Source organism: Condylura cristata, unplaced genomic scaffold (genome assembly GCF_000260355.1).
Source record: "Condylura cristata isolate star-nosed mole 26May11 unplaced genomic scaffold, ConCri1.0 scaffold00001, whole genome shotgun sequence".
In the NCBI taxonomy this organism is placed as follows: domain Eukaryota; kingdom Metazoa; phylum Chordata; class Mammalia; order Eulipotyphla; family Talpidae; genus Condylura; species Condylura cristata.
In genome coordinates, this window is record NW_004567102.1 from 9,971,919 (window position 1) to 9,998,841 (window position 26,923).

General features: G+C 53.6%; 2 protein-coding genes across 6 annotated transcripts; one reads left to right on the plus strand and one right to left on the minus strand.

Annotated features, from left to right (window-relative positions):
• Nucleotides 1-2,662: 2,662 nt before the first annotated feature.
• On the plus strand, nt 2,663-22,007 carry ABCC10 (ATP-binding cassette, sub-family C (CFTR/MRP), member 10). 5 transcript variants are annotated; one of them, XM_012722721.1, is made up of 22 exons: nt 2,663-2,773; nt 3,030-3,201; nt 5,776-6,988; nt 8,126-8,353; nt 8,944-9,100; nt 9,351-9,460; nt 11,000-11,079; nt 11,710-11,881; nt 13,148-13,246; nt 13,664-13,853; nt 14,574-14,651; nt 14,817-15,011; nt 15,671-15,824; nt 16,017-16,206; nt 17,959-18,302; nt 18,641-18,810; nt 19,271-19,431; nt 19,740-19,993; nt 20,831-20,976; nt 21,059-21,156; nt 21,310-21,422; nt 21,696-22,007. In XM_012722721.1, the coding sequence occupies exons 2-22, from the start codon at nt 3,041-3,043 to the stop codon at nt 21,847-21,849; spliced, it is 4,467 nt and encodes a 1,488-aa protein (XP_012578175.1). In that variant the 5' UTR covers nt 2,663-2,773; nt 3,030-3,040; the 3' UTR covers nt 21,850-22,007. The 5 variants fall into 5 exon arrangements, with proteins under 5 accessions (XP_012578175.1, XP_012578180.1, XP_012578184.1 ...); XM_012722726.1 differs by lacking the exon at nt 13,148-13,246; XM_012722736.1 differs by lacking the exon at nt 2,663-2,773 and having other exon boundaries at nt 3,120-3,201; nt 6,882-6,988.
• An 82-nt stretch (nt 22,008-22,089) lies between these two features.
• On the minus strand, nt 22,090-26,372 carry DLK2 (delta-like 2 homolog (Drosophila)). Its single transcript, XM_004673513.2, has 6 exons — nt 26,147-26,372; nt 25,519-25,649; nt 25,212-25,275; nt 24,178-24,308; nt 23,599-23,743; nt 22,090-23,001 (listed from the first exon to the last, which is right to left on the minus strand). The coding sequence occupies exons 2-6, from the start codon at nt 25,592-25,594 to the stop codon at nt 22,266-22,268; spliced, it is 1,152 nt and encodes a 383-aa protein (XP_004673570.1). The 5' UTR covers nt 25,595-25,649; nt 26,147-26,372; the 3' UTR covers nt 22,090-22,265.
• Nucleotides 26,373-26,923: the final 551 nt, after the last annotated feature.

The window sequence follows — 26,923 nt, forward strand, 5'->3', positions numbered from 1 at the left end:
CCCAAAAGTGGATGGGTGGATCAAAAAGATGTGGTACATATACACAGTGGAATATTACTCAGAAACCAAAAAAAGAGAAACACATGTCTTTTGCAGCAACATGGATGGAGCTGGAAATGATCATGCTTAGTGAAATAAGTCAGAAAGAAAAGGAAAACTACCAAATGGTTTCACTCCTAGCAGGAGTATAATGGACCAGGTGAGAAAATAATAATAACAATAATGAACAGTTATATACCAGAGACAATTTAAGGGGGTGGAGTAGGGAATGGGATAAAAAACAGTGGGAAGAGGGAAATGCCCTGGACTTTGGTGATGGCCCAGGGGTGATTTAGTGATGGGAAGCCCAAGGGGATTATAACTGAGATGGAAAAATGCACAAAATGATGTAAAAATAAACTATTATATTATTAATTTAAAAAAAATAGAAGAGTGAATGGCTGGCAGACCACTGTTCTTGACTAGTTGAGAGGAGGTGAATTCTAGCACCCAAGTCAAAGAGTTGACCTTGGCAGAGACAGTCCATGGCAGGATATCTGGTACAAATGCTGTCAGTGGGTAGATGTGAGGGTGGAAGCTTTGATTTTCTCTGCATTAGGAAGCATCAATAGAGAAGGGGGGAAGTTATAGGAGATTAGAGAAGGTATAGAACAATCACCCAGATCAACAGTTTGGGCCACAAGGCAACTTTGCTAGAGGTTCACCCTATGGATAATTTTAAGAAAATCAGTTTCCAGATAACTCAAGTTCCAAATGTTCTTTTCCTAAAATTGATCTATTTCCTAAAACAGTCTACGAAAACAGGCCACCTGCCACTCCTTAGTTGCCCTTCTCCCACTTGACAGAAGTCATATCTCTCACTTAGCTCAGTCTTCCCAAAATAGTTAAGGGGGGCCTCCTGGAGGAGCAAAGACAGCACTATGCAGCACTATGAAGCTAGCTGCGGTCGCCGCAGCCACTGCAGCAGGAGTTCAATCCCCGGCCAGGGAGCTGACCCACACGGCGCAGCAAAACACTCCTGTCTCGCCCGCTGATACCCTCAGCAGTATGTCTCAATACATCTGCCTGTTCTGTTCCCTACTCTATCTCTGGTGAATCCTCGCACCGCTACCCGCTCCCCCCCCCCGACACCTCTGGCCTGTATAAATAAATAAAATTTAAAAAATAGTTAAGTAGTATAACACAGTAATTATGATTTCCAACTCTGGAGCCACATTACCTTTTTATTTTTTTTTCAAGATTTGTTTTAAATCAGGCCCGCCCTGGTGGCGCAGCAGGTTAAATGCAGCACTGCAAGCTAGCCGCAGTTGCTTCAGCAGTGTGAGTTCCATCCCCAGCCCCAGAGGTGACCCACATGGTGCAGCAAACCTTTCCTGACCCACCTGCTGCTCCCCTGCGCAGTGTTCTTTGTTAATCTGCCTGTCCTGCTCCCCACTCTGACTCTGGTGAAGCCTCTCACCACCCCTGCACCTCTGGCCTGTACTCCAGTTCTATATGCACAAATAAATAAATAATAATAATTTAAAAAAGATTTGTTTTAAATCATGTGGGTTAGCTCCCTGGCCAGGGATGGAACTCAGGCTGTAGCAGTGATAATGCTGAGACTTAACCCCTAAGCCACCAGGGAGGCCCTGTTTTTACATTTAAAAGGACAGTTCAATTAGAAAAAGAGAGGCCTCTGCATAGTCATGAGTGGGCAGGAGAGCTGCGCCTTTGTGGAACTGTTATCTATTATTAAATTAATTTCTTCTAGGTTGTGACTAGGTTGATTTGTAAGGACCAGTGATTCTCTCCACAGTGGCCTTCAGCCCCACTTCTGGTCTGTGCGTGTAAGTACTATAGAAGTCTGATACTAGCTGCAGCAGTTGGCACCTAAGGATTTTTCATTTCTATAGCTGCTTTAAATTATTTACAGCCCCACCTCCAGTTTCTGGTCTTGTTGTTACAGGGCACCCCAATGTGGATTGGGTTGCCTGTCTGTGGGTCTTCACCCGTGCGCTTACAATTCAATCGTATTATGGACACACTCAAAAGGTTAAATAATGGATTTATTTATAAGGAGAAAGGAATAACCCAGGGAAAGAGGGAGAGAAACACAGGTTAACTAGGATGTCCTACCAGTTCTGCTGACCTGGACTCCACCAGCACGCTGAAAACCAATTGAGCGCCAAAGCGATCAGCTGCAAACCACCGGGTGCCCACCCAGAGCCCACATGTCCGGTTTTATCCCAACCTGGCTGCTCAGCTCCGCCCTCACGTCCAGGCATGCTTCTTCTTGGTACTGATGGGATTTGGAGTTCCAGCTTCTGGAGTAGGGGCAGAGTCCATGAAACCTGTACCTGTTACATTGTGACACCTCCATCTTACATTTTCTCCTCTTAGTGGCCATTAGCAGCCAAGTACATAATATAATAATACATAATGCATGTTACACATGCCCAAGTACAAGGGTCTGACTGTGTCAGCAAGCGCCTCCTTATCAAGCAGAGGGCGGTGCCCCCAGCATGGAGGCCTGGGATGGGAGGGGCCCGCGGCGCTTGGAGAGGTCATCCCTCCTCCAGGGGGCGCCCGACCTGCCTGCTCAGCCTTGCAAAACCCGGCAGCGAGCTCTCTTGCGAAGGGCAGTGCCTGCAAGCAGCTTCTTAAGGTTAGAGGTTCCAGCCTCTGGACGCTGGGACATAGGGGAAAGGGGGAAACCTGAGATCGGGTGGGTGACCAGTCCAGAAATCGACCAGCTCCAGGGAGCCACAGTCTTGCCTTTCTACTTTTTGAGGTAATGTGAGAATGGGCGGGTCAGGCTTCTCTGCGGAAACGGGATCGGGTCCCCGCGAGAGGAGCGGACTGTAGGCTGGGAGACCCGGCTGGGCGGAGGGTCAGTCCTGCAGACACGGTTCCCGCTTCCTGGTCATCCTCCACCTCTCTCCCCTGCCCTGCGTGCCGCCTCCCAGCCTGGACCTCGCCTTTGGGATTCACTCTTCCTTGAGGGAGAACCTTCTCTTCCTTCCACTCTGGACTTTCACCCCCGGCAGGTGAGGCCTCCATGGAGCGACTCCTGGCCCAGCTGTGCGGTACCAGCGTGTTGCAGCCACTCCCGGTGTGGGAGGGGGACACTACAGGCCATTGCTTCACTCAGTTGGTGCTTAGCGCCTTGCCCCACGCGATCCTCGCAGTGCTTAGTGCCTGCCACTGGGGCACCCCGAGGTGAGTAAAAACAGATGCAAGACTCTGTCCAGGTGTGCCTGCAGACCTTTCCCGAAACCCTCATTTCCCTGCAATGTAACCAGAATAGCGCGGTGTCTGGAATAGAGCAAAAGTAGAATAAAATCTGGGCATTAAGCATTTTGCAGCAGTGGGACAGTTCTTCTAATTGACATGCATTTAATAAAACGTATAGCACACTCCTAGGCACATATTCAAATGTCCGGTGTGTGGCAGAAATTGCCACTTTTATAGCTTTTTCAGATGCCCAAACACAAGTGATTATGGATTGAGACAGAATTGGATGAGTGTAGTTAGCCACAAAGGATAACTTGTGTTGAAATTGTGTGGTCAAGTCTCACCACTTCCATCTATGAATCCTATCTTCCTAGGCTAAAAAAAAGTGTATGTGGTCAGCTAGGAGGAAGCAACAGGTAAAAGAGAACAGAATCAAAGCCTTAATTCTCCCTGGGGTTAGAGGCTATACGGTATGGGTACCAAACTGACTTTGATTTTGTGTTCGATTCCTGTATGGATCCATATGGCTAAAGTTATTGTCGCTCTAGCTGCTAACAAGACAGGGAGTCTAGTCTCTACCTCCTCATCTGATGGACAGAATGTGTTGACATCCAACATGAATTAGGGGGCTCATGAATCCCTTCGATAGGGGAAATTTCAAATATACTTGGTCTGGGAGGGATCCTGATTTGTTATGCAGAATGAGACAAAAGTCCATCAGTACAGATTGCCACAGCCTGCTCAGAAAAGCATCTATTAAAAATTGACAGTCTTCACAATCTAATCATGTAATCAATAGAAACTGGAGATGTAGGGACAAAGAAACTTTTTTTTTAAAGGTTTATTTATTGGTACATACAGAAATGGGGGTACAGGCCAGAGGTGCAGGGGCGGTGAGAGGAGTCACCAGAGACAGAGTGGGGAGCAGAACAGGCAGACTGACAAAGTACACTGCTGAGGGGAGCAGCGGGTGGGTCAGGAGAGATCTGCTGCGCCATGTGGGGGTCGTCTCTCTGGCCAGGGACCGAACTCTTGCTGCCAGTAGCCTAAAGTGTCTTAACTTGTTGTACCACCAGGGTGGGCCTTTTTTTTACTTAACAGACTTTTCATGCTTTGGTAAGTCCCCTGCCCACCTGCGATTATGCAGTTGCCTTTCATTTTCTTTCTCTTTTATCCTAATAAAGCTGTCCTTTTAAAATGTTAAAAACAAAAACAGACTTTTGTGCTTTGCTAAAAAAGGTTAGAGAGATCTTGAATCTCAGAGAGGAAGGGCCCTCAGGACGTTGGCTCCCACCTCCTCACTGCTTACGGACTGATGGTGCAGAGCAGGAAGAAGACTTGCCCAAGTATCTAAGACTGACTGATAGCCACTTGGTGCCAGTGTTCCAGCCTCCAAGGGCCACGTCATTCTATTTCTTAGGAAATAATAATTACTGGTTAATAATTATTATTTGTTAATAATTGCTGTTTGATAATAATTATTAATAAAATAATTGTTCTAATTATTATTAGAATTATTAAAGATTTCCTGTTGCTCCAGCAAAAAGCCCTCCATATATCTGTGATCAGTTGGACTTTTTAAAAGGAAACCCACAGCATTTTAATCTCCATTCAAACTTTTCCAGTAATTTACCCTGCTCACTGAGGAACTCACACTCAGCCCTCTTCGTATATGACATTTTAAGACATTCTAACATTCATCGATGCAGGCATGTTTTCCTATACTGGCCATGAAGATATAGACAAAATTGAAAAGAACTTTTCCTTCAGCTAGGAGTCACAAAAATGGCCCACAACACCTTCTATACCATACCACACCACCTCTACTGGAAAGAAAGTAGAACATTCTGAGTTGTCAAAATTTAGGCTATTTTGAGATTATGAAAGCTGTGTGTAATTTTATTTGTATTCATCCAATAGTGCTTCAGGAGGACTGAAGGGTCATTTTAGGTACAGACGTTTTTGTTTTTTTTTTTTAAAGATTTATTTATTTGTGCATACAGAACTGGGGTACAGGCCAGAGGCTCAGGGGCGGTGAGAGGCTTCACCAGAGAAAGAGTGGGGAGCAGAACAGGCAGATCGATGAAGTACACTGCTGAGGGGAGCAGCGGGCGGGTCAGGAGAGGTCTGCCGCACCATGTGGTCACCTCCGGGACAGGCGGGAATCAAACTCATGAGGAAGCGGCTTTAGATTCTCAGTGCTGTGCTTTAACCCGCTGCGCCACCAGGGAGGGCCTACAGACGTTTTTTAAAATGAATACTTATTCTTCAGTGGTAGGAAAATTAAGGACCCCCCCCCCCCAGGGTCTTCATGTGTGTTACAACCTTATCTCACAATTAATTTTGGTGGTGAGAGAATGGTGAGAAATGGGAAATGGTATAGGTAGATTAGAAAACAGATTATGTTAATCTAAGATATTTTAGGGAGAAAAGGCAATGGGTTCCATGATAAAGTGGGGCAGATATAAGTTGTATCCCTCTAGGTGAGTTATTGGAGGTGTGTCTGGGCCCCGAGTCAGCCATGATGTGCCTCCTTTTCTCTTTTCCCCTTGTCCCCAGGAGTCCAGATTACAACCTACCCTGCAGTCCTGGCTGGCGCCTCCGACTTGTAACCTCCTTCCTGCTTTCCATCTTGCCACTGTTAGACTTCCTTCCAGTTGCTATGCCACCGGGGGCAGGCCCAGGGCCCGTAGGGCTAGAGGTGTTGGCAGGGGGCGTGGCAGCTGTGGCGTGGCTCAGCCACAGCCTGGCCCTGTGGGCACTGGCACATTCCCCCCATGGCCGCTCCCGGGGCCCCTTGGCCTTGGCTCTGACTGCCTTCCTGCCAGCCCCAGCCATAGTGCTCACCCTCCTGTGGCACTGCCAGCGAGGCACACTCCTGCCCCCGTTGCTTCCAGGGCCCCTCTCCCGCCTGTGCTTTCTCGTCCTGCAGCTGACTGCTCTCTTGGCCTATGGACTCGGCTGGGCAGTCCCTGGGGGGCCAAGGGAACCCTGGGCCCACCATCCTCTCCCGTCTGAGGAACGTGAGGTAGCTGAAGATGGGGAGAGTTGGCTGTCACGTTTTTCCTATGCTTGGCTGACACCCCTGCTATCCCGAGGTGCCCGAGGAGAGCTCCGACAGCCCCAGGACACTTGCCGTCTCCCCCATAGATTGCACCCAGATTACCTGGCCCGTGTCTTCCAGGCACACTGGAAGGAGGGGGCCCGGCTTTGGAAGGCTCTGTATGGGGCTTTTGGGCGGCATTACTTGGCACTTGGAGTGCTGAAGCTGGTGGGTACTATGCTGGCATTCTCAGGCCCCCTGCTGCTGTCCTTACTGGTGGGCTTCCTGGAAGAAGGACAGGAGCCACTCAGCAACGGCCTGCTCTATACCCTGGGGCTAGCCAGTGGGGCTGTGCTGGGGGCGGTGCTGCAGAATCAGTATGGGTATGAGATCCAGAAGGTGACTCTTCAGGCACGGGTAGCCGTGATGAATATCCTATACCGAAAAGCACTACAGTTGGGGCCCCAGCGCCCTCCTGCAGGCGAGGTCCTGAACCTGTTAGGCACTGACTCTGAGCGCCTACTCAACTTTGCTGGGAGCTTCCATGAGGCCTGGGGCCTGCCCCTACAACTGGCCATCACCCTCTACCTGCTGCATCATCAAGTGGGGTTGGCCTTTGTAGGGGGTCTGATCCTGGCAGTGCTGCTGGTACCTGTCAACAAAGTGATTGCCACCCGGATCATGGCCAGTAACCAGGCGATGCTGCGGCACAAGGACGCACGCGTGAAGGTGAGGGGCTGTTGGGGTCCCTCAGCAATCTGGAGATCCCACCAAGCCTCCAGATCCCCAGGTTCTCCCATGCCCAGTGCCTGAGGGTTAAAGAGCTCAGGGTGGAGAAAACTGGGATCACATTCTAACTCAGTCACTAGTTTAATCGCCTCAGACAGTCACTTAATTTCTCTGGCCCTCTGTTTCCTCATCTGTAAAATGAGAATAATAATAGTCTGCCTCAAAGGGTTAAGAGGATCATATGAAGTAGTGCTTGGTACAGTGCCAGCCACATAGTAAGCACTAAATAAATATGGCCCATTAACAGTAATACAGGAGGTAGGAAGTAGCTTCACTGACCAAAGACCCGGGCAACTCTGGGTACTGGGGTTGGTTTTGGGTTCTGTGCCCCTTTATAGAAGGGATGGTCGTCCCTGGAATCCAAACAACATACTTGTCAGCCTTTACTGGAATGGCCCAGAATGCTAATTCAGGGGACTGGAGAGCTATCCCTGGTAGCTAGTTATAGATGAGACCTTTCCTCTTCATCACGGCAACTACAGACTAGGTCTCCAGGGCCATCTGAGAAGGCTAGTGCCGTCCTGGCTTGCAGGCTGGGCAGTGCAGGTGTCAGGACGCAAGGCGTCCCCCTCACCCTGGCCCATGTTCCCTTTTTCCATCAGCCTGTCTGGCCCTGGACTGTGGCCTGGGTTCCTTTCTATACCTGAGTCTTCCTACAGGAATAGTCTCCTACCACCCAAGCCATCGACTCGGTGCTATCTCTCCAGGCCCCAAAGCCTACATTGCTGGCTTTGGGAAATAGTCCTCGGTCCTTCACCTAGCGGGAGGAGAAGTGCTTTTACCCCAGTGCAGTAACCCCTGTACTTCTAGTCTCCTAGGAAGGCTGGGGGACCCCTTATGCCCTTGCACCCAGCTGGAGCATATGGAGAAGTGAAACACTGGGAGGGGAAACAAACTAAGGCTGAAAAGAGTGTGAAGGCAGGACTTCCAGAAAGGACTGAGATGAGAAGAAAACCTAGCTAGTGATACAGAAGGGCTGGGCTTGGAATTCCCCAAGAGCCAGGGGGAGACGTGGCAGAGGAGGGGACACGTGAGTAGTGTATCCACTTCATACTGCTCTTTTGTCCTTGTCCTTAGCTCATGACAGAGCTGCTGAGTGGCATTCGGGTCATCAAGTTCTTCGGGTGGGAGCAGGCACTGGGGGCTCGAGTGGAGGCCTGCCGGACTCTGGAGCTGGGGCGCCTCCGGGTCATCAAGTACCTGGATGCAGTCTGCGTGTACCTGTGGGCCGCCCTGCCGGTTGTCGTCTCCATTGTCATCTTCATTACCTATGTCCTCACGGGACACCAGCTTACTGCCACCAAGGTGAGGACCAGGAGGGAAGGGGTCTGCTGCACGAAGACATGGGAGGGAAAGCAGCAGCAAGAGACTGCAGTGGACTGGAGAACGGGGCCCAGGCCCTCTGTGCTGCTGGGAAGGCGGGAAGGAGGGTCTCTGGTAGGTTGCCTTATCCTTGCCCAACCAAGAGAAAATTTTCTGAAGGAACCTTTTTCTAGGGCCCTGGATATATAACCCTTCCCTTTGTGAAGGGATTCCCTTTTTCTTCCCTTCCTCACCAAGTTCCAGTTAGGCCCAGACTAGGTGTTAAGTTACCCTCATTCTGCTGCCTTGGAAATAAAAAAATTCCATGATCCAGTGCTGAGAATAGTAGATATTGCTATTTGGAAATTTTATGATTTCAGAATGCGTTAGGCTTATCAAGATACAACCTGGATCTCTTAAAGGCAATTTGACATTCGTAGGGTTTCTGGGAGCAGTTAACTTTAACCCAGGGATTGTCCCGTTTATCCCTCAGTTCTGCTCTCCAAAGATCTGTCCACATGGCCCAGGCCTTCACACAGCTCCTGCGCTTTGGGTGCTGTCACTCACACACATTCCCACTCCACTCTTCCCAGGTGTTCACGGCCCTGGCATTGGTGCAAATGCTCATTTTCCCCCTCAACAACTTCCCATGGGTGATCAATGGCCTGCTGGAGGCCAAAGTGTCATCGGACCGGATCCAGCGTTTTCTTGACCTCCCCAGTCACAACCCCCAGGCCTACTACAGCCCAGGTAACTGGGAAGCGAGAGGGCAGACCCAGCGCAGGGTGAGCGGGGGTGGGTCTGTAGCCCCTTGGGTGCTATACATAGAGACTGCCAGAACAGGGTCCTGGGAAGGAATCTGAGGCCAAGACTGAGGCTGAACCAACCCTGGGCAGATTAATAGGGCATAGGCAAGCCAGTGCCATGACCCTGGTTTACCCTTCCCAAGCATTAGGTTGTAGAGTAGGAGCCCAAGTTGAGAGATTTCTTCCCTATTAAGATCCCCCCACAGAGCTATCTACAGTAGTGGAACTACATGAAGCCCTGTTCTCTTGGGATCCAGCTGGAACCAGCCAGCAGACCTTCATCAGTCACCTTGAAGTAAAGAAGGTTTGTTGGTCAGACACCGTGCATGAGTCCCCAAACAAATGAGATGGGGGCTTGGGGACAGGAAAACAAGGGTGGAGCTGGGCATAGCTGTTGATCCTGTGGCTCTACTGGTGGGAGGACGGAGGGGTTTTACTGAGCGAGTTCTAATCAGGCGATGAGACCTCAGCCCTCATTCTTCCACACGCGGGCCTTTCAAGCAGCCATGTCTAGCTGGTCTTTAAATAGTTCACCTCTCCCTAGTCCAGAACAAGTGTTTGCCTCTCAGTGACCTTATGAGGCTAAAAACCTCAGAGATAATCTAGTATCTTCTCCAGACTGGGAATCTGGAGGAGAGGCCCTGCAGTCCCTTTCAAGAAAGATTTTTGTGAACGCGGCATACGAGCCTCTATTTAGCCCAGTGAAAAGGGATCACACACCCTGTGACTCATACCTGGTCAAAGAAGCACTTGAACATTCCTGGCAGGACACAACTGTTTGCTCCAGTCCTGAGTCTTCACTCGCCATTGACTTCTGTCCAACCCTCTGGCCCACAGCTCACCCCAGCATTCTCCAGGGGTACCCGCCCCGCCCCCACTGCATTTGGCTGACATTTCTTGTTTGGGCTGTGTGTTGTGTTTTGTTTTTCTCTTAGTTCAGACAAGACAAGGCTGGAGTTTTTCAGAGGAATTTTACTAATGTGTCAGTCAGGCTTTTTTGGATGTAAGTCATAGAAACCCACTGGAGCTAGCCTAAGCAAACAGGAATTTATAATAAGGATCTAGAGATGAATGGTGGACTCCAAAGGCAAGCACGCAGCTGGGTCTCAGCAAGCCCCAAGCTCGGCCCTGACTTGCAGCGCACCCTCTTTCTGTCTGCTGCCCTCTGTAGCTGCCTTGTTCTCTCTGTGGACTCGCTCCCCACTAGCAGATGTCACTGGAGAGCTCTACCCCAGACCTCAGCCAAAAAGAGGGAGAATGCCTGGGGCAGGGTCTCACATTATTCTGGCCCTCACTCTTAGATGGCAGGGTGGCCGCATCCCAGACAACTTCTAGGAGCCTTATCTGGCTTTGGATAAGGAATTGGTCTCTTTTCTGTATAGGGCGATAGTGCCACGGTGTAGGGGGCACAGGAATATTTTAACTGCAGATCACCCAAATGGATTCCTGTCCTTTTAGCTCTGAGATACCAGAAGTCTAGTCACAGATGGGATTCAGCCAGCAGCCCGGCCTCCAGAGTCTGGCTCCTTCCCTCTGCTCTCCCCATTCTGGCTCCCCTCACAACTTTCCCTGATAGTTCTTGGGGCAGTTTTTCTCCTGTGCTGTCTCACACACTGTACTTCCCCTTTCCACAGGCAGAGAAACTGAGAGCTTGGAGTAAGAGATAAAGACCGTAAATCTCTGGGTCCAGCAGGGTATCTAATTCTGAGATACAGCTCAGACTGTGGGGTGCAGAATTTCCCTAGAGACTAACTGGGGCCTGGAGAGAAACCTGGGTGGGATGACCTACAGCCCAGGGCCTCAGGAGGGAGAACTGATGGTTGATTGTATGGCTTCCTTGCAGGGTGTCCTGGTGGGCATCGTGGGGAAGGTAGGCTGTGGGAAGAGCTCACTACTGGCCGCCATCGCTGGGGAGCTCCACAGGTAACCAGCATCCAGCTTCCGCGTTCTTAGCTGTTTCCCTCAGCAAACACTGACCTAGCGTTTGGTGTGTGGTGGACTCCTTTTTAGGGGCCAGAGAGGCCAAGATGAACAAGACATGGTCCCCTTCTTGGGAGAGTTCCCAGTCTGGAGAGGGGAAGGCAGTCAAAAAAGTGAGTTAAAATCATCACACTTGAATGTTACAAGTGCTACAAAAATGAATGAAGAAGAAATTAAAAGAACTAAAGAGAAAAATTAGGGCAAATGAGTGAAAAAACAAAGGGAAGCATCAAACATCAGCTAGTGTTAGAAAATGTGTTTGTGTAGGGAAGGGAGCCAGTGAGGAGCAGAGGTGCGAAGGAGGAAGGCCTTTTAATTTGAGGGTGAAAATGTGTGAAGCCACACTCTGCTGTAATCCCTCACACATCTAGCTGAGCCAGCTGCTTGGCCCCAGCCTCTCGATCTCAGAGGCTGCTGATCCAGAGAGCCATGGTGTGAAGGGGGCCCCTGGGTAGAAGATAGCAGTCTTCTGGGAAGACTGGGAGGCTTCTGGGAGGCTTCTGGGAAGCAGGGGCTGAGTATGGAGGGACCCAGGCTGCAGCCCACCCCCATGCTGCTGGCCTGGCTCTGCAGGTTGCAAGGTCGGATAGCTGTGTTGGGGCTGGCCAAAGGGTTTGGCCTGGCCACTCAGGAACCCTGGATCCAGTTCGCCACCATCCGAGACAACATTCTCTTTGGGAAGACTTTTGATGCCCAGCTGTACAAGGACGTTCTAGAGGCCTGTGCCCTCAACGATGACCTTAATGTGAGTGCCCATCCTGAAACTTCTTGGTCACCGGCTTCCCCTGAGTGCCTGACACCTCAGGTCTGAGGCTCACTCTCTGGGAAGGGAGTAAATGAGTAAATGAAGCTTCTACTGGGACATCATTTAGTAGGGGCTGGCTGTGTCTGGCTTTGATCCTCCCAGAATGTACCCTCTTCTTCTCAGTACCCTCTTCCTGTTCAGATTGGGAGGGATGGTGGTCATTGCTAACAGGCATGGGAGAGTCAGGGCACTCTAAGGAGGCCAGCCATGCCCATCAGCTTCTCCATGCCCAGAGTACTAAATTTAGAGGGAAAGTGACTCCAGGTCTCTTCTGTGACTTTCCTACCCATGTCCCATGTTGCCACCAGAATGGTCATCACCACTACCCTATCCAGGCCCATGTGGAACCTTCTGGAAAGGAGGAGTCCTGACTTTGACCATAGATACTGATACTCATTTAGCATTTGTTTCTATATTTGTCATTTCTCAAAAGTCTACTGGGCACCAGAAACTGTTCTAGGCACTAAGAAAAGAGATGAAAAACAAAATTTTTCCTCAGGGGTCAACATGTGATAGACCACAGGTGCTTCCTCTGGTATGGGGTTTCCTTAGCTAAGGAGACTTCTGAGGCCACCAGAAGGCTCAGGCTGCAAACCTGTGAACGTTTTCACATTGGATTTGCCCATCATCCCATTACCTGGTAAAAAAGCAGGGTAGTGAGGTTAAAAATCTGTGACTGCCCTGTGGAACAACTGTGAGCAAGGTAGTTACCCTGTCTGAGCTTTGGGCTCATCTGTGAGAAGCGAACAACACTAACTTCAGAAGGTTGTGGGGTTGGATGAGATGTGCTAGAAGGTACAAGTGTTTTGTTGGAAGTCTGACTTCTCCCTTCTGATTTGCTCACCCCAAATTTAAGTCCAGTCTCCTCAAGCATGTTGGCTCTTTTTTATTTTTTGAAAAGATCTGGGGTATAGGCCAGAGGTACAGGAGATGAGAGGATTCAGGAAGGCAGATTGAAATACACTGCTGAGGGGAGCAGCAGGCGAGACCGGAGAGGTCTGCTGTGCCATGTTGGTCAGCTCCCTGGCCAGGGTCAAACTCAGGCAGTAGTGATGATAGTGCAGACTTAACCCCTAGGCCACCAGGGAGGCCCTCCTTGGCTCTCTTGACCCTTGTCATCTCTTCCCTGTACAGGGATAGGAGGGGGGCTAGAAGGTACAGGAGGGTTTTCTGACCCACACGGGGGTGGGGGGGCTGTCCCCTCAGATCCTGCCTGCTGGAGACCAGACGGAGGTGGGGGAGAAGGGTGTGACGCTCAGTGGGGGACAGCGGGCCCGGATTGCCCTAGCTCGTGCTGTCTACCAGGTAAGTTAAAGGTGGGGATTCTGGAACCTCTGGCGTTCAACTGAGAGGGGAGAGAAGGGGAGGAGAAATTTTCATCAGCATCTAGTTTCTTGCCTCCCACCTCCGTGCTCCTGTCCTGCTGGCTCCTGTGCCATTCCATCCAGAATTAAAGGGTTAAGGCAGAATTAAAGATCAGTTATAAAGCTCTATGTAACTTAAGACCCTTAAGCGAGCGAGGAAAACTGAGTGTTGGCTCTGGCCTTGTGACTGAAGGGCGGTCCATCCTCCTCCTTCTCTGCTGCCTTGGGGGTATCACCAGAGTTCCTCACAGTCTCCTCTCGCTCACTGCCAAGAGGTCATGTCCTGGGAAGGGTCTGGGTTCTGCCTGGGGCCAAGGGGCTAGGGCCTAGTCCCCAGGGTGTCCCCACTTTTCCCTAGGAAAAGGAGCTCTATCTCCTTGATGACCCTTTGGCAGCTGTGGATGCAGATGTGGCCAGCCACCTGCTGCAACGGTGCATCCTGGGAATACTGGGCCACACCACGCGACTGCTCTGTACCCACCGCACTGAGTACCTGGAGAGGGCTGACGTGGTGCTGCTGATGGAGGCCGGTCGCCTCATCCAAGCTGGTAATCACTGCAGGGAGCCCAGCTGAATGAGGGAGGCGTCTGTCCAGGCATTGTGGAGAAGAGGACAGATGAACCGTCTAGGGCAGACTGCGCTCTGGGCGTGGCCTGGGCACGTCACCCTCCTGTCTAGTGGGAGGCCCTCTCCTGACTCCACTGAACTGGTGTGGGGACGTGGAGAGCATAAGGGAAAGGAGCTCACTGGAGAAATGCTGGGTTGGGGACTTTGGCTTTGTGACCGGGTGCTCTGGGGAACTACAGGTCCAGATCTGGAAGACGGCCTGATGCCCTTGCAAAAGAGAAAGCAGTCAGGTTTTTTGTTTTAAAAAATGTTTTTGTTAAAACACACATGCACAAACGCTGAAGGATTATGAGCCAGAGACATAGCCATCTGTAAGTTTACTGGGAGGGAAGCAGGGCGAAGTGAGGACAGCCTCTCCAGTTAGATTTCATGAATGAAGTTGATGAAAAAGCTCTGCAGTAGTGAAAGGGGACTCTGGACAGGCAGTGTAGTGTGGCCGTCACTCTCCCAGGGGTGAGCATTTGCTAACTCTGATAGGCCTTCAGATGCAGAAGGATGGACTCCATGGTTTGCTGAGCAGAGGGGGTCTGGGGCAGGGTCTACCGGGGTGGTTCAGGACAGAAGTCCAGAGAGAATGCACACATAATCTAGAAAAGCACAGTATATACCCAGAACAGACTCTCCTAATCTGATACTTCCAGGACCTCCCTCTGAGATCCTGCCATTGGTTCAAGCTGTCCCTTCAGCCTGGGCAGAGAATGGACAAGAGTCTGACTCAGGTATGGCCCAGGGGGGGAGAGGATGAGGCTTGCTTTTCACGCCACACTAGAGAGAGGTTTTCTTGGAAGCCTGCCTGCCTTTTTCAACACTGAAGTGGATTTGCAACACTGTCCCTGAAAGTCTTGTCCCACCCTGCAAGTCCAATGCCCTCTTGATTCTCATAGCCATAGCCCCGTCAGTACAGAGCCCAGAGAGGACAAAGGAAGGCCTGGAGGTGGAGAAGAGCGCATCGGGTCGCCTGCTGCAGGAAGAAAGCAAGCAGGAGGGTGCTGTGGCCTTCCATGTGTATCAGGCATATTGGAGGGCCGTGGGGTGGGGCCTGGCCCTGGCCATCCTCATCTCTCTGCTCCTCATGCAAGGTAGGAGTATCCCCTGAAGCTGCCTATCCCACCCTCAGACCTGTTGTTTAGGCCCCTACACATCCATCATTTTGTGCTAATCATTACAAAGTCTAGAGACTCGGCTTCCCTGGTGCCTAGGGGTTACGGCTCAGGAACTATCACTGCTATGGCTTGAATTCGATCCCCAGCCAGGGAGCTAATCCACACATGGCGCAGGAGACCTCTCCTGTCTCTCCTGCTGCTCCCCTTAACAGTGGATTTCAGTAAATCCACCTGTTCTGCTCCCCACTCTATCTCTGCTGAATCCTCTCAAGCTCCACGCCACCATTCTACATTAAAAAGCAACAACAACAACAACAACAAAAAAAAACAAAGCCCAGAGACTCACAATAGCTAGGATGAGGCATGCACCCAGCTCTAAGTCCCAGGGGCCAGAGGAGTCCACCCTGTATCCATCTTCCAGTCTGCCCCATTCTGCAGATTTGAGATCCTGCTCTCCCCAGAGCTAAAGTGTGACAGGCATGGGAAAGCACCCACAGGGAGGACATGGGGTCACATCAGGGAGGGAAGGCCCAGGGGAAAAGGGGTAGAAACCTATGTCAAAGACAGAACAGGGGCATTGAATAGAAGGAAGGAGTGGAGTCTCCCCAGCGCCCAGTCTCTCCTGCACCCCCCAGGCACACGGAATGCAGCTGACTGGTGGCTCTCCTACTGGATCTCCCAGCTGAAGGCAGCCAAAAATAGCTCCCAGGAGGCACCAGTCCCCAGCACCCCAGACTTCACAGGCCTTCTCTCCACCCGGCTGCTCCTCTTCTCCCCTGGAAACCTCTAGTGAGTGACAGGACTGGGCATAGGCCTGGTGCTCTCTGGTAGTTACCAGGCACTGAATGAGAGTTGGGGGCGCTGGTATTCCGGGGGGCTGTCTGTTGGAGAGTGAGGGGAAGGAGTATGTGGGTAGGGTGGGGGAAGGAACCCCTGAGTGGCCCTACTTTTGATTACCACAGCCCCCTCCCCACCACCCAGCACCTCAATGTTCCCACTGCCTAAAGCTGCCCCCAGTGGCTCCGCAGACATCCGCTTCTACCTCACTGTCTATGCGGTCATCGCTGGCATCAATTCCCTCTGCACCCTTCTCCGGGCAGTGTTCTTTGCAGCCGGCACCCTCCGGGCAACCGCCACCCTGCACCGCCGCCTGCTGTGGAAGGTCCTTAAGGTAAGAGGCCGAGGGATGGTGGCGTCCCAGTGCCTGGGCTCCACAGGCTCCATCCTTCCTCCCATTCCTCACTTACCACTTGCAACCTGCGGAGACGAGGGCAGAGTCGCTGCCTACATGCAAACCCGGTGTTTAAACCTGTAATTTACTTATTTGTAAAATGCGGAGAAATTTCGCCATAATCTCTTCTGATTGGACTTGAGGTCCTGGGGCTGAGTTAATCACACCCCATATTTCATGCAAGGTCTCTTTCTTGTTTGTTTTTTCCTTCTCCTCCTCTCTGCCTACCGTATCACTGTTTCCCTTCCTTTCTTTGATAAACTATCGTTCTAGGTTGTGTTTACTATGTGTCTTTGTCGTTATCTGTTTTGCAAAATACCTCTGTGTTTTGTGCATAGATATTAATAAGTGATGTTTCATTTCTTAAAGTTCTTATTTTGGGCTGGTTTTCTAAGACCTAGCCCTGTTTCTTGGTGTATGTCTAACCTGTTACTCTAAAGACTTATGAGGATTTAATTTAGTACATAGGAAGTGCTTGGCACCTACTAAAGGCACAATTAGTGAATATTATTAGTGTTAATTTTATTACAAAACTCTTTCTTGCCTGTTATTAGGGCCTCACAATTACCCAGTACAGTCAGTACTGGCTTCCCCACAGAGTGTGAGGATCAGCGTGTGAGTGGCCTGGCCACGGCTAGTCCCCGAAGAGCCAGGTCCTGAGCCCCAAGTGAAGTGACTCCACCCCCTGCCTCTGCGCACAGTGAGCTGGCAGAGAACTGTGTTCTGCCTCTCCTCCAGGAGCCTGGACAGACTCCTTCAGATTGTGAAGGAATTCACTTTTCTGAGCGTCACAAGCTTCTTCAGAAAGTTATTGACTTAGTTCCTTGCTCTAAGCAAAGACTTTCCCGAGTAACAGCAGAGGGTAGGAGGATGGGGGAAGGCAGGGAAGGGAGAGGACTGTTTTTGAGACTGTTCTCCCAACAGGAATCCACACAACTAGCAATTACTAAGCACCTACTCCAGGCCAGGCAGACTGTTGTAAGCACCTGGCAGCTGCCTACGTGGTCTCTAATCCTGCCTACAGCCCTGTGAGGTGTGGCTCCATTATCAGCCTCGTTTCCCAGATGAGGAGTAGGAACTATTAAGAGATTTAGCTCCTGGCAGCTCTCCTGCCCACCTGTGACTATGCAGGTGCCTCTCTTTCTCTCCTTTTCCTGATAAACCTGTCCTTTTAAAATGTGGGGGTGGGGGAGAAAGAAATTTAGCTCTTGGTTTAGAGTCTCACATCTAGGAAGCGGCAGAGCTGGGAATCTGAGTCACAGTCTGGCTCCAGACTGAGCGCTTAGCTGTGAGATAATACCGACTGCAAGCGCTGCCCTCTCCACATTGTCCCGCTGTGAGCCCCACGGTGCTCCTCCCGACACCCAGCTTTAAATCTCACAGGCCTCAAGTCCTGTCTGCAGGGGGGAGACTAAATCCCTGCCCTTGAAAGGGGAGCCGGCATGTCCAGCATGGCCTCTCAGGGTGGCCACTGGCCAGTGATGGGAAAATATCTTTCCCATCCTCATTCGTGCTTCCTCCAGTCTCTACCCACCTCTCCTTTCTGCCCTCAAACTCTGGGGACAGTTTACTCCTTTCCTGTTTCCTCCTGTGGGGCTCTTTCCTATCCCCCACCCCAGTCCCCGAAGGCCTGCCCTCAACATCTTTTCTGCCAGACCCTGCCCTGTTCGAGCCACATCTATCTCCTTTCAGGCACCAGTGACCTTCTTCGAGTCCACGCCCATAGGCCGGGTCCTAAACCGCTTCTCCTCTGACGTGGCCTGTACAGACGACAGCCTGCCCTTCCTCCTCAACATCTTCCTGGCCAATGCAGTAGGTCTGCTGGGCCTCCTGGCTGTGCTGGGGTCTGGCCTGCCCTGGCTGCTGCTGCTGCTGCCACCTCTGGGCGTCATCTACTACCGCGTGCAGCGCCACTACAGGGCCTCGGCGCGAGAGCTGCGTCGCCTGGGCAGCCTCGCCCTGTCTCCACTCTACACCCACCTGGCCGACACCCTGGCCGGCCTCCCAGTGCTCCGGGCCACCGGAGCCACCAGCAGGTGTGCGAAGTCTCCTCTCCCAACCAGAGCCAGGGGGATGAGGGGTTGGGGGCGGGTGGGGGGAGGGGCACGCAACACAAGGGGGATCAGGCCTCTTGAGAAGGGAACAGTGGGTGAGGACAGCAAGGGAAAGAGGAAGAAAACAGAAGAGCTATGAGGCTGAGCAGACCACCGCCTCCCCCTGGAAGAAGAGCACCCGGGCCTCTCTACCCCGCAGTCAGGCCCGTGGGTGCGGGTCACTCCCAGCTGCAGGTATCCTGCAGAGAAGGGGTCTGGGTATGTCAGTGCACGATGGAGTAGCCTCGATTCCATTCTGCCCCCACCCCCGGACCCCCCAGGTTTGAAGAGGAGAACCAGAGACTCCTGGAGCTAAACCAGAGGTGCCAGTTTGCTGCCGGTGCCACGACGCAGTGGTTGGACATTCGGCTGCAGCTCATGGGGGCTGCAGTGGTCAGCGCCATCGCGGGCATCGCCCTGGTGCAGCACCAGCAGGGCCTCGCTGACCCAGGTGCCACCGGGCCCTTCACCCTCACCTCCACGGCGTCTTCTTCCTGCCCCTGTGCTCTACCTCTCCTTGAACCGTGCCCCCCACATTTTCACCTGCCACCTGGGATTTTGTCATCACTCCCACTTTAGACTTGAGAAACCGGGTCTCCAAGAGTGACTTGGTGATCTGGAGCTACAAATATTCTCACCGGCATCCCTTTCCTTTTCTCCTCGCAGCCCCAGCATTCTGCTCCTCAACCCCCCCTCGCACCCCACCCCTCCCATAAATAGCCTCTTCAGGCCGACACCTCTCCCCAGCATCTACATCTGTGGTCTTAGACTGAGTTCTGCCATCTTCCTGCGCCTCTACTGACCTTCCTCGAATGTCCAGTCCACAGCGTTGGATTCTCCCTTTCTGCCCCAGCCCTGCCCTCACACACCCCGGTGTCCAAGCCTGCCCTAGCACGGTGCTTCTCCCCCAGGACTGGTGGGCCTGTCGCTGTCCTATGCCCTGTCCCTGACGGGCCTGCTCTCGGGCCTGGTGAGCAGCTTCACGAAGACAGAAGCCATGCTGGTGAGTGTGGAGCGGCTAGAGGAGTACTCGTGCGACCTGCCCCAGGAGCCCCAAGGCCAGTCCCCGCAGGTATGCCTACACCCTGCCCAGCTGCTGGAACCCTGGAGGCCCCTCCCTAAGGCCCAGGGCTCCGTCCCCAAGCTGTACCTTTTGCTCCTCACCGTCTTTCTCAGCTCGGACAATACCCCCTTTTTCACGGTGTCCCTCACCTGTGTTTCCATTCTCCCCTGGGCCCCGCTGTTGTCCTCATGTCCCCCACCTTTCCTCTCTCACCATTCACATTTTCACTTTTTTTCCTCCTCTCTTTTTACCTCTCCATCCACCTTCCCTCTTTCCTCCCCATCTCTCTTATCCCACCCATGGACCGACCCCATCAGCTGGGCATCGGCTGGCTGACCCAGGGGAGCGTGGAGTTCCAGGACGTGGTGCTGGTGTACCGAACAGGGCTGCCAAATGCCCTGGATGGGGTGACCTTCCGCGTGCAGCCTGGAGAGAAGTTGGGGATTGTGGGCCGCACAGGCTCCGGCAAGTCTTCGCTGTTACTGGTGCTCTTCCGGCTGGTAGAGCCCAGCTCGGGGCGAATACTGTTGGACGGCGTGGACACCAGGCAGCTGGAGCTGGCCGAGCTCAGGTCCGGGGAAGGAAGAAGGAGCTCAATGTGATAGGTCGACCCAGCTAGGGAGGTTTCATGTGCCCTCAGGGCAGCCAGGGTCCATGGGGGTAAGATGGGGGGGCGGGGCAGAACTAGCAGCTTCCCAGCCTCCACCCTCCACCTGTCCCTGCCTCCCAGGGGTTGGCCCAGGACACCCACACCCTCCCCTGCCACCTGTCCAAGCCCTGGAAGGCAGTGCTCAGGACAACTCAAGACAAGGACCCTTTGCCTCCTAGCCACGACTGTCCTCATCAGGGACTGAACATCTCCCTACCCCCACCTCAGATTAACAGAGTTGTATTTTTGCCAAGTCCGTGGAAAAGTTAGAGAAGTTCTACCTCCTTGTCCTAAAAGCCTGCCTGATTCCAGGCCCTGGTCCTGGCCTCTCTTCTGACCAGTGGTGCCCTTACTTTAGAGACCAGATAGCTTCTCGGCACCCACTTCCAGCCTTCCTTGAGCCTTGAAGCACCCCCTATCTGTTTAGACTCATGGTGGTTCCCTGCCAGCATCTGCTTTCCCAGTGTCCACTGGAGTCAGTGCCAGTTTAGACCACACTTGTTCCCTGTTTTTGGTACCTCAGTGAGAGCTAAGTTCCTTAAGGACAGTCTGTGCTTTTGTCACAGCCATCGTACATTTGTGGGTTCATGGCCGACCAGATGCTGGAGGTGGGGTGGGCAGCAGGGTGGGGGTTATGTTCAGGCCTTATTCCCAAGTTTTGGTAGAGATGACAGACCTTTAGCTAAAACCTGTGCTGACAGCAGAAGTGGCTGCATCCCCAGCTTAGACCCTATGTCTTATCCCCTCTTTGTCCCCCAGATCCCAGTTGGCTATCATCCCCCAGGAGCCATTTTTGTTCAGTGGGACTGTTCGGGAAAATCTGGACCCCCGAGGCCTATACAAGGACAGGGTCCTGTGGCAGGCCCTGGAGCAGTGTCACCTGAGTGAGGTTATCGGATCTCTGGGTGAGTGTTAGGCCTTATCCTTCAGGACGGATAGAGAAGTGGAGAGAGGCCCAGAGCTGGGGGTGAAGACTGTGCTTTGCAGGTGGTCTGGATGGTGAGGTGGGCGAGGGAGGCCGGAGCTTATCCCTGGGTCAGAGGCAGCTGCTGTGTCTGGCCAGGGCCCTCCTCACAGACGCCAAGGTAAGACAAGAGACATTGGAGGCCAGGAAGAAGGCAGAGGGCGTTAGGGGTGAGGAGGAGGGTTGAGAGAAGTTTCAGGGGGCCACGGGAAGTGGGGTAGTACTTGATTAGGAGCCAAAGCTAGCCTCCTCCCTTCCTTTCCACACCTTCCAGATCCTGTGTATTGACGAGGCCACAGCAAGCGTGGACCAGAAGACAGACCAGCTACTGCAGCAGACCATCTGTAGACGCTTTGCCAACAAGACAGTGCTGACCATTGCCCACAGGTGTGCCCATGTCCAGTGGGAGAATCTAGTCAGGGACTATGGCTTCATGTGCCCAGAGCCTCCATTCTCTTCAGGGACCCCATAGATTAGGGTCCTCAAGATTGCAGCCCCCCTCAAATCTCAGCTCCTCATTCTCTAGACACTGATCAAGGCCCCTTGGAGCTCATGGTTGGACGGAACCTGCAGCCTCTCCCCAGCAGAGCCAGGGCTAAAGCCTGTCTAGAGAGAGGGAACCATCTCCCGTCCTCCCACTGACCACTTTCTTGCACACAGGCTCAACACGATCCTGAACTCGGACCGGGTGCTGGTGCTGCACGCGGGGAGGGTTGTGGAGCTGGACTCGCCTGCTGCCCTGCGCAGCCAGCCCCACTCGCTGTTCCAGCAGCTGCTACAGAGCAGCCAGCAGGCTGCCCCATCCTCCCTCTAAGGCCCCACCCTCCAGAGTACCCCTGTCTTAGCCACTTCAGGGACAAGATACCAGTGCTCTTTTATATTCTTCTTGGTTCTCCCTCACTTCCCCAGAGGAGAGAGGGCCTCCTGGGTTCCTCTTTGGAAACGACTCCTTGGATGGCAGAGGCCCCAAACTGCCCAGAACCAGGCCTCTGCTCACGACCTGTTGTATCTGGAACTCCAGGCCGTTTTTTCTGACAAAGAAACCCACTTGTACTTTCATAGATTTATTTGATAAAATTCCCATTTTACATTCTGTGCATTAAAAAAATAGTATTTCTGGTATGAGTCTGAGTTCCCTCAATATGTGTATCCCAGCTGAAGGGTGGTGAAGATTACTTGAGTCTGAGAGGCAGAGAAAGTGAGGAGGGGCTGGAAAGCCCCCCACCTCCATCACAGTGCTGTGGTCTTTCCGGGCTCAGGGGGCAGGTCAAGTGATGGGGGGGGCCCTGCTGGCAGCATGCTCACCTGACACTCCTGGTCCTGGCGTGCTGGGGCATAGTGCGGGGCAGGGTAGCAACAGGGTCCGGGGGGGCAGACACCCCGGCGCCAGGCCCGCAGGGTTAGGAACACTGTGGACAGGACCAGGGCAGCAGTGAGGGCCCCAAATACCACCACGGCCACCAGGCTAGACTCACCCAGCCCTGCCTCTTGCCTCCGCACCACCTCCTTCACTGAGATGCGCAGCAGACCAGCCCCTGCGCTATGGGGCACAGGCCCCGTGGCAGGTGCCATCACAGGTAAGGTGGGCCCCAGGGGGATGTCCGCTGTGGTGGCCGGGTCCGGGACAGGTAAAACTAGCTCACAAGTCTTGCCGCCATAGCCACTGGGGCAGAGACAGTCGAAGTCATGGACACGGTCCCGACAGCGGGCCCCTCTCTGGCATGGGCGGCTGGCACAGTCATCCAGGTTGATGGTGCAGAATCGTCCGGCAAAGCCCTCAGGGCAGAGGCAGGAGAAGCGGTTTATGCCATCCAGGCAGGTGGCACCGTTAGCACAGGGCCGCATCAGACAGTCATCTACGTTCACCTCACAGTGGGCACCCACAAAGCCCACCAAGCAGCGGCACGTGAAGTTGAGGGCAAAGCCCTGGTTGTCCTGGCACTGTCCACCATTCCGGCATGGGGAGCTGGTATGCGGGAGAGAGGGTGTCAACACCGACATGCACTGCAGAGGAGCTCAGGCCATCATCCTGACTGCTGCCACCCTGCCCCTCTTTCTTGTTATGTCACTGCTAGCCACTGACCCTCGGCCTCACTTGAAAAATGGGAGTATGAATAGCATCCAGTTTCCCAAATTGTGAGGGCTATATGAGATAATCCAGTGACAAGCAGTTAGCACAGGGCCTGGCCCAAAGACAAGGCTCCAGGCAAGTGTGCTATTATTATCTTCCAGGTTCACAGGCCTGAGGCAGAAATGAGGCCAAATCCAGCCCTGTAGGCCTGTTTTCTTACCCATCCTGCAGACTGCTGCATGGGGCATCGTCAGGCCTGCGTGCCTGCTCCCCTGCTCCTGGGAGGATGAGGGGATCTTCACCTTCTCCATGCTCACTCTCCCCCCTCCCGGACAGTGACACTGTCAACACAATTTCCCTTGTGCAGAAATGGTTCAGATGGTACAAAAAGCTGAGAAGCCCTGACTTGGGGGTTTTCGCCTCAGGTGCCCCTAATACTGCACCATCACCCTCTCAACTGCCTGCCTCTGTTCTTGTCCCATCCCCACTCACCCTGCCTGATCACAGGGGCCAGCCTTGCGCTCGCAGTCACGCCCACGGAAGCCTGGGGGGCACACACAGTGGTACTCACCACCCCCATCATACACGCACTGACCTCCATTCCGGCAGGGGGACTGCGTGGCACAGATGTGCTCATCTGTTGAAGAGATGGAAATTCTGGGGTAGTCCCACATATGTGGCACCGAGGCCTGCCTGAGCCCCACCCAAGGCTCCATGGGTGTGGCTCGTACTATAAACCAACCCTGAGGTTGGCGCGGTGTGATGAGAAGGAACAACAAAAGTTCAGGGTCACATCTCCTAGCCTTGGCACTGTTGGTTCTGAGAGTGACTTTGGGCAAGTTGTATCTCATCCGTACAGCTCTGTTTCTTCATCTGCAAAATCTTTGGCAGCTGCCTGGCCTACTTCGTGGGGTTCTGTTGCAGACCATTTCAGACCACAGTTAAGTATAAAGTCTAAAATGATAAAATACTATGGGTTTTTGAGGGTTTGAGCTCAGTAAATATGGCTGGCGTGTTCTCCCAAGACACATGGGGCTCCCCAGCCCAAGAGCTACCATCTCTGCTTCCTACCTTTGTCACAGAACTTGCCTGCCCAGCCACTGTGACAGATGCACTGCCAAGGCTGATGGCAGGTACCATGCTGGCAGCCAGGCATCCTCACACAGCGCTCACAGTACAGTCCCTCCCAGCCTGGGTCACACCTGGTGGGGAGAAGCGCAGGGTCAGGAATCAGGAGATGTGAGGAAATGCAGACGGCAGAACACAGGAGAACATGTCTCAGCCCCTAAGGGAAAGCAGGCCTATCCCAGGTAGTCATAAGACACACATCAATCCTGGTTCTGCAGTTTGACCTTTGTGAGCCTCAGTTTTCTCATCTGTAAATTGGGAATACATCTAGCAGGGATGTGTTGAGTAAGATGTTTATAAATGCCTCCAGTATAACTCTTGGCACATCTGAGGTATTCAAAAGGGTTTTTAAAAGGTGACCTTGAAAGGTCATCTGGACTATTCCCTCCCTGATTCCAGGATGAATGCCTGACTAATTTGTTAAAAGCCCCCCAAGGATGGAGGGTCCCAAACAACCCCAGTTCCTCCAGCAGCTTGCCCTGTCAGCTTATTTCCCTATGTCCAGACACATTTTCTTCTACAGAATTTGCCCAGCCCCCACCCCAGTGAGTCAGTTACTCAAATGCATCCAGAAAGATCCTGTTTCATAAGTGCTCCACCACAGCAACTCTCCTGGCTGCCTTTCTTTTCCGGACTAAACCAATTCCCTTTTTAGCTTTCCTTTATCTCCCCCTGCTGTAGATCCCAACCTCCAAACTCTATCAAGCTTCATTCAGATCTTTCTCCTGGTATGTTTCAGAATTCCTGGATTCCCCCAAGTCTTTGGAAGAGTCAAGAAGTGGAAAGAGAGAAACTAAAAGCAAAGGAAGGCAAAGGGGAGGTGGGAATGGGGGAGAGGCTGGCCCTCACTAAATAGGAATGAGCTGTAGGGTGTTAAGGCCCTAGACACTCAGCCCTGAGGCCTGACCTGGCTGTGGGGGTAAGTACTGGAAAGCGGAGCGCAAAGAGCTTGGGAACACGTGTTCAGGGAGAAGTACCTGCAGGAGCCGTCAGGCGCACAGCAGCCGTGGGACAGGTCACAGTGGGAGCTGCAGTCATCGGCTGCAAGAGATTGATGTGGGAGGGGTGAGGATTTCTGAGCTGCGCGACTCGCGAGAGGATATTAAGTTCCATTAATTGGGTGGGCTCAGGAAAGAGAGATCCATCCTCTCCAAAGGAACCACCTGGGTCTCTCCAGCCCCGCGGGGAGGAGCGGCTGCAGTGCCGTCTCTGGCCAGCAGAGGTCAACGCACAAGGGAGGGACCGCGGGTCAGGGCCAGGACCTGAGCCCCGGGCCGCGCTCACCTCGGACAGGCTGAACCTGCGCCCCCAAGAAGCACAACAGGCACACGAGATGTAGGCAGCGGCAGCCGCTGGGCATGGTCGGCGCCGGCCCCAGGTGGGACAGACGGATGAAAAGCCGGACGTTCGGACACCTGTGGGACGACACAGGCTAGGAGACGGCCCGACGCGGAGATAGCGGCAAGGATTCGGGTCCCGCTTGACAGGAATCGAGGCGGGAGAGGGGCATCTGGACAGGAGGAGGGGTGGGGGCGGCGGGAGGGCGGGGTCGGGGAGGGCTTAGGCGGGCAAGGGGACTGGAGACCGGAACTTGGAATCCCGCTGTGTGAGGAGTAAAGGATGGGCAGCGCGGTGCGAGGTCAGCGCGCTGCAAGGGCTGGAGCAGGGGACGCAGTCGGATGGAGGAGTCCCCTGGCTGGGAACAGCGCCCAGAGGCGGACTCGGGCACCGAGGGGACGCGGGAGGCCGTGCACAGCATCGGGCAGTCGCCGTCCCCTCCGCCCCCACTCTGCCCAGGACTTGCTCCCATGCCCCCTTCCCATCACGGCCGCACTCGGCTCAGCCGCGACACCGGGCCTGAAATCCCCCGAGCGCCCCCAGCCCGGCGCGCCCTGGCCCTCGCGGTCCTCACCTCGGACTGGTAGGTGGCGCGCCCCCGGGGCACAGCTAGGCTGGATCCGACGGGCTCCACCGAGGGGCTGGGCCGGGGCGTGGAGCCGCCCCTACCGGGCCTCGGGGCCAGGCGCCCTGGCGGCTGCCATCAAGCCCAGTGCTCGGCAATCTGGTGCTCTAGGCGACCCCGAGCGGCTGCGGCTCCTCGCTCGCGTGAAGGCCGCCTGCCAGCGGCGGCGTGAGCCCGCGGAGCCGCCTCCTTCCTTCTTCTCTAGGCAGCCGCCCGCCCGCCCGCCCCCAGTCTACCCGCGTCCGGCGCCCACCCCGCGGCGACGCACCGCGCACACCTCGCCCCAGCTCTCTCCCCTGCCTTCGCGGCTCGTTGCTGCCAGGCTCCCACCCTCCGCTGCCGCCTAACCTCTGTGAACCTCGCTTTCTTCAACGAAAGGAGGAAATTATGGGAGTCTAAATGGAAGCCGACCGTGAAGTGGCGGCCAATATGTGCAGTCCTATTATTCTCCCATCTTGCACCCCAGCTTTCTGGGCCCGCGCCCCACCTCTGCTCTTACCAGTCCGCTTCCCATCACGCTTCTCATATATATCCCATGCACGCTCAGGGCACACTTGCGGCTCCCCGCCCTCCTTCTGTCACCAGTCCACGCCTCCTCCCGTTTGTAAATCTACATCAACTGCTTCATCTGTCCGCTCTTCTCCCCGCCCTCAGCTTCTCTTTATTGCCTTCCACAGCCTTCCAAAACCGACTCAACTCCACCCCGTGCCCCCGCAGCCAAGTCTC

Excerpts from the sequence above, each read along its gene's own strand:
- ABCC10 (XM_012722721.1), top strand. The coding sequence starts at position 3,041 with ATGGAGCGACTCCTGGCCCAGCTGTGCGGTACCAGCGTGTTGCAGCCA. Across the intron at positions 9,101-9,350 it reads CCAGGCCTACTACAGCCCAG|ATCCCCCCACAGAGCTATCT; the intron begins GTAACTGGGAAG and ends TTCCCTATTAAG. Across the intron at positions 16,207-17,958 it reads TGCTGTGGAAGGTCCTTAAG|GCACCAGTGACCTTCTTCGA; the intron begins GTAAGAGGCCGA and ends ATCTCCTTTCAG.
- DLK2 (XM_004673513.2), bottom strand. The coding sequence starts at position 25,594 with ATGCCCAGCGGCTGCCGCTGCCTACATCTCGTGTGCCTGTTGTGCTTC. Across the intron at positions 25,276-25,518 it reads GCAGGTTCAGCCTGTCCGAG|CCGATGACTGCAGCTCCCAC; the intron begins GTGAGCGCGGCC and ends AATCTCTTGCAG. Across the intron at positions 23,002-23,598 it reads GGCCCCTGTGATCAGGCAGG|CTCCCCATGCCGGAATGGTG; the intron begins GTGAGTGGGGAT and ends CCCGCATACCAG.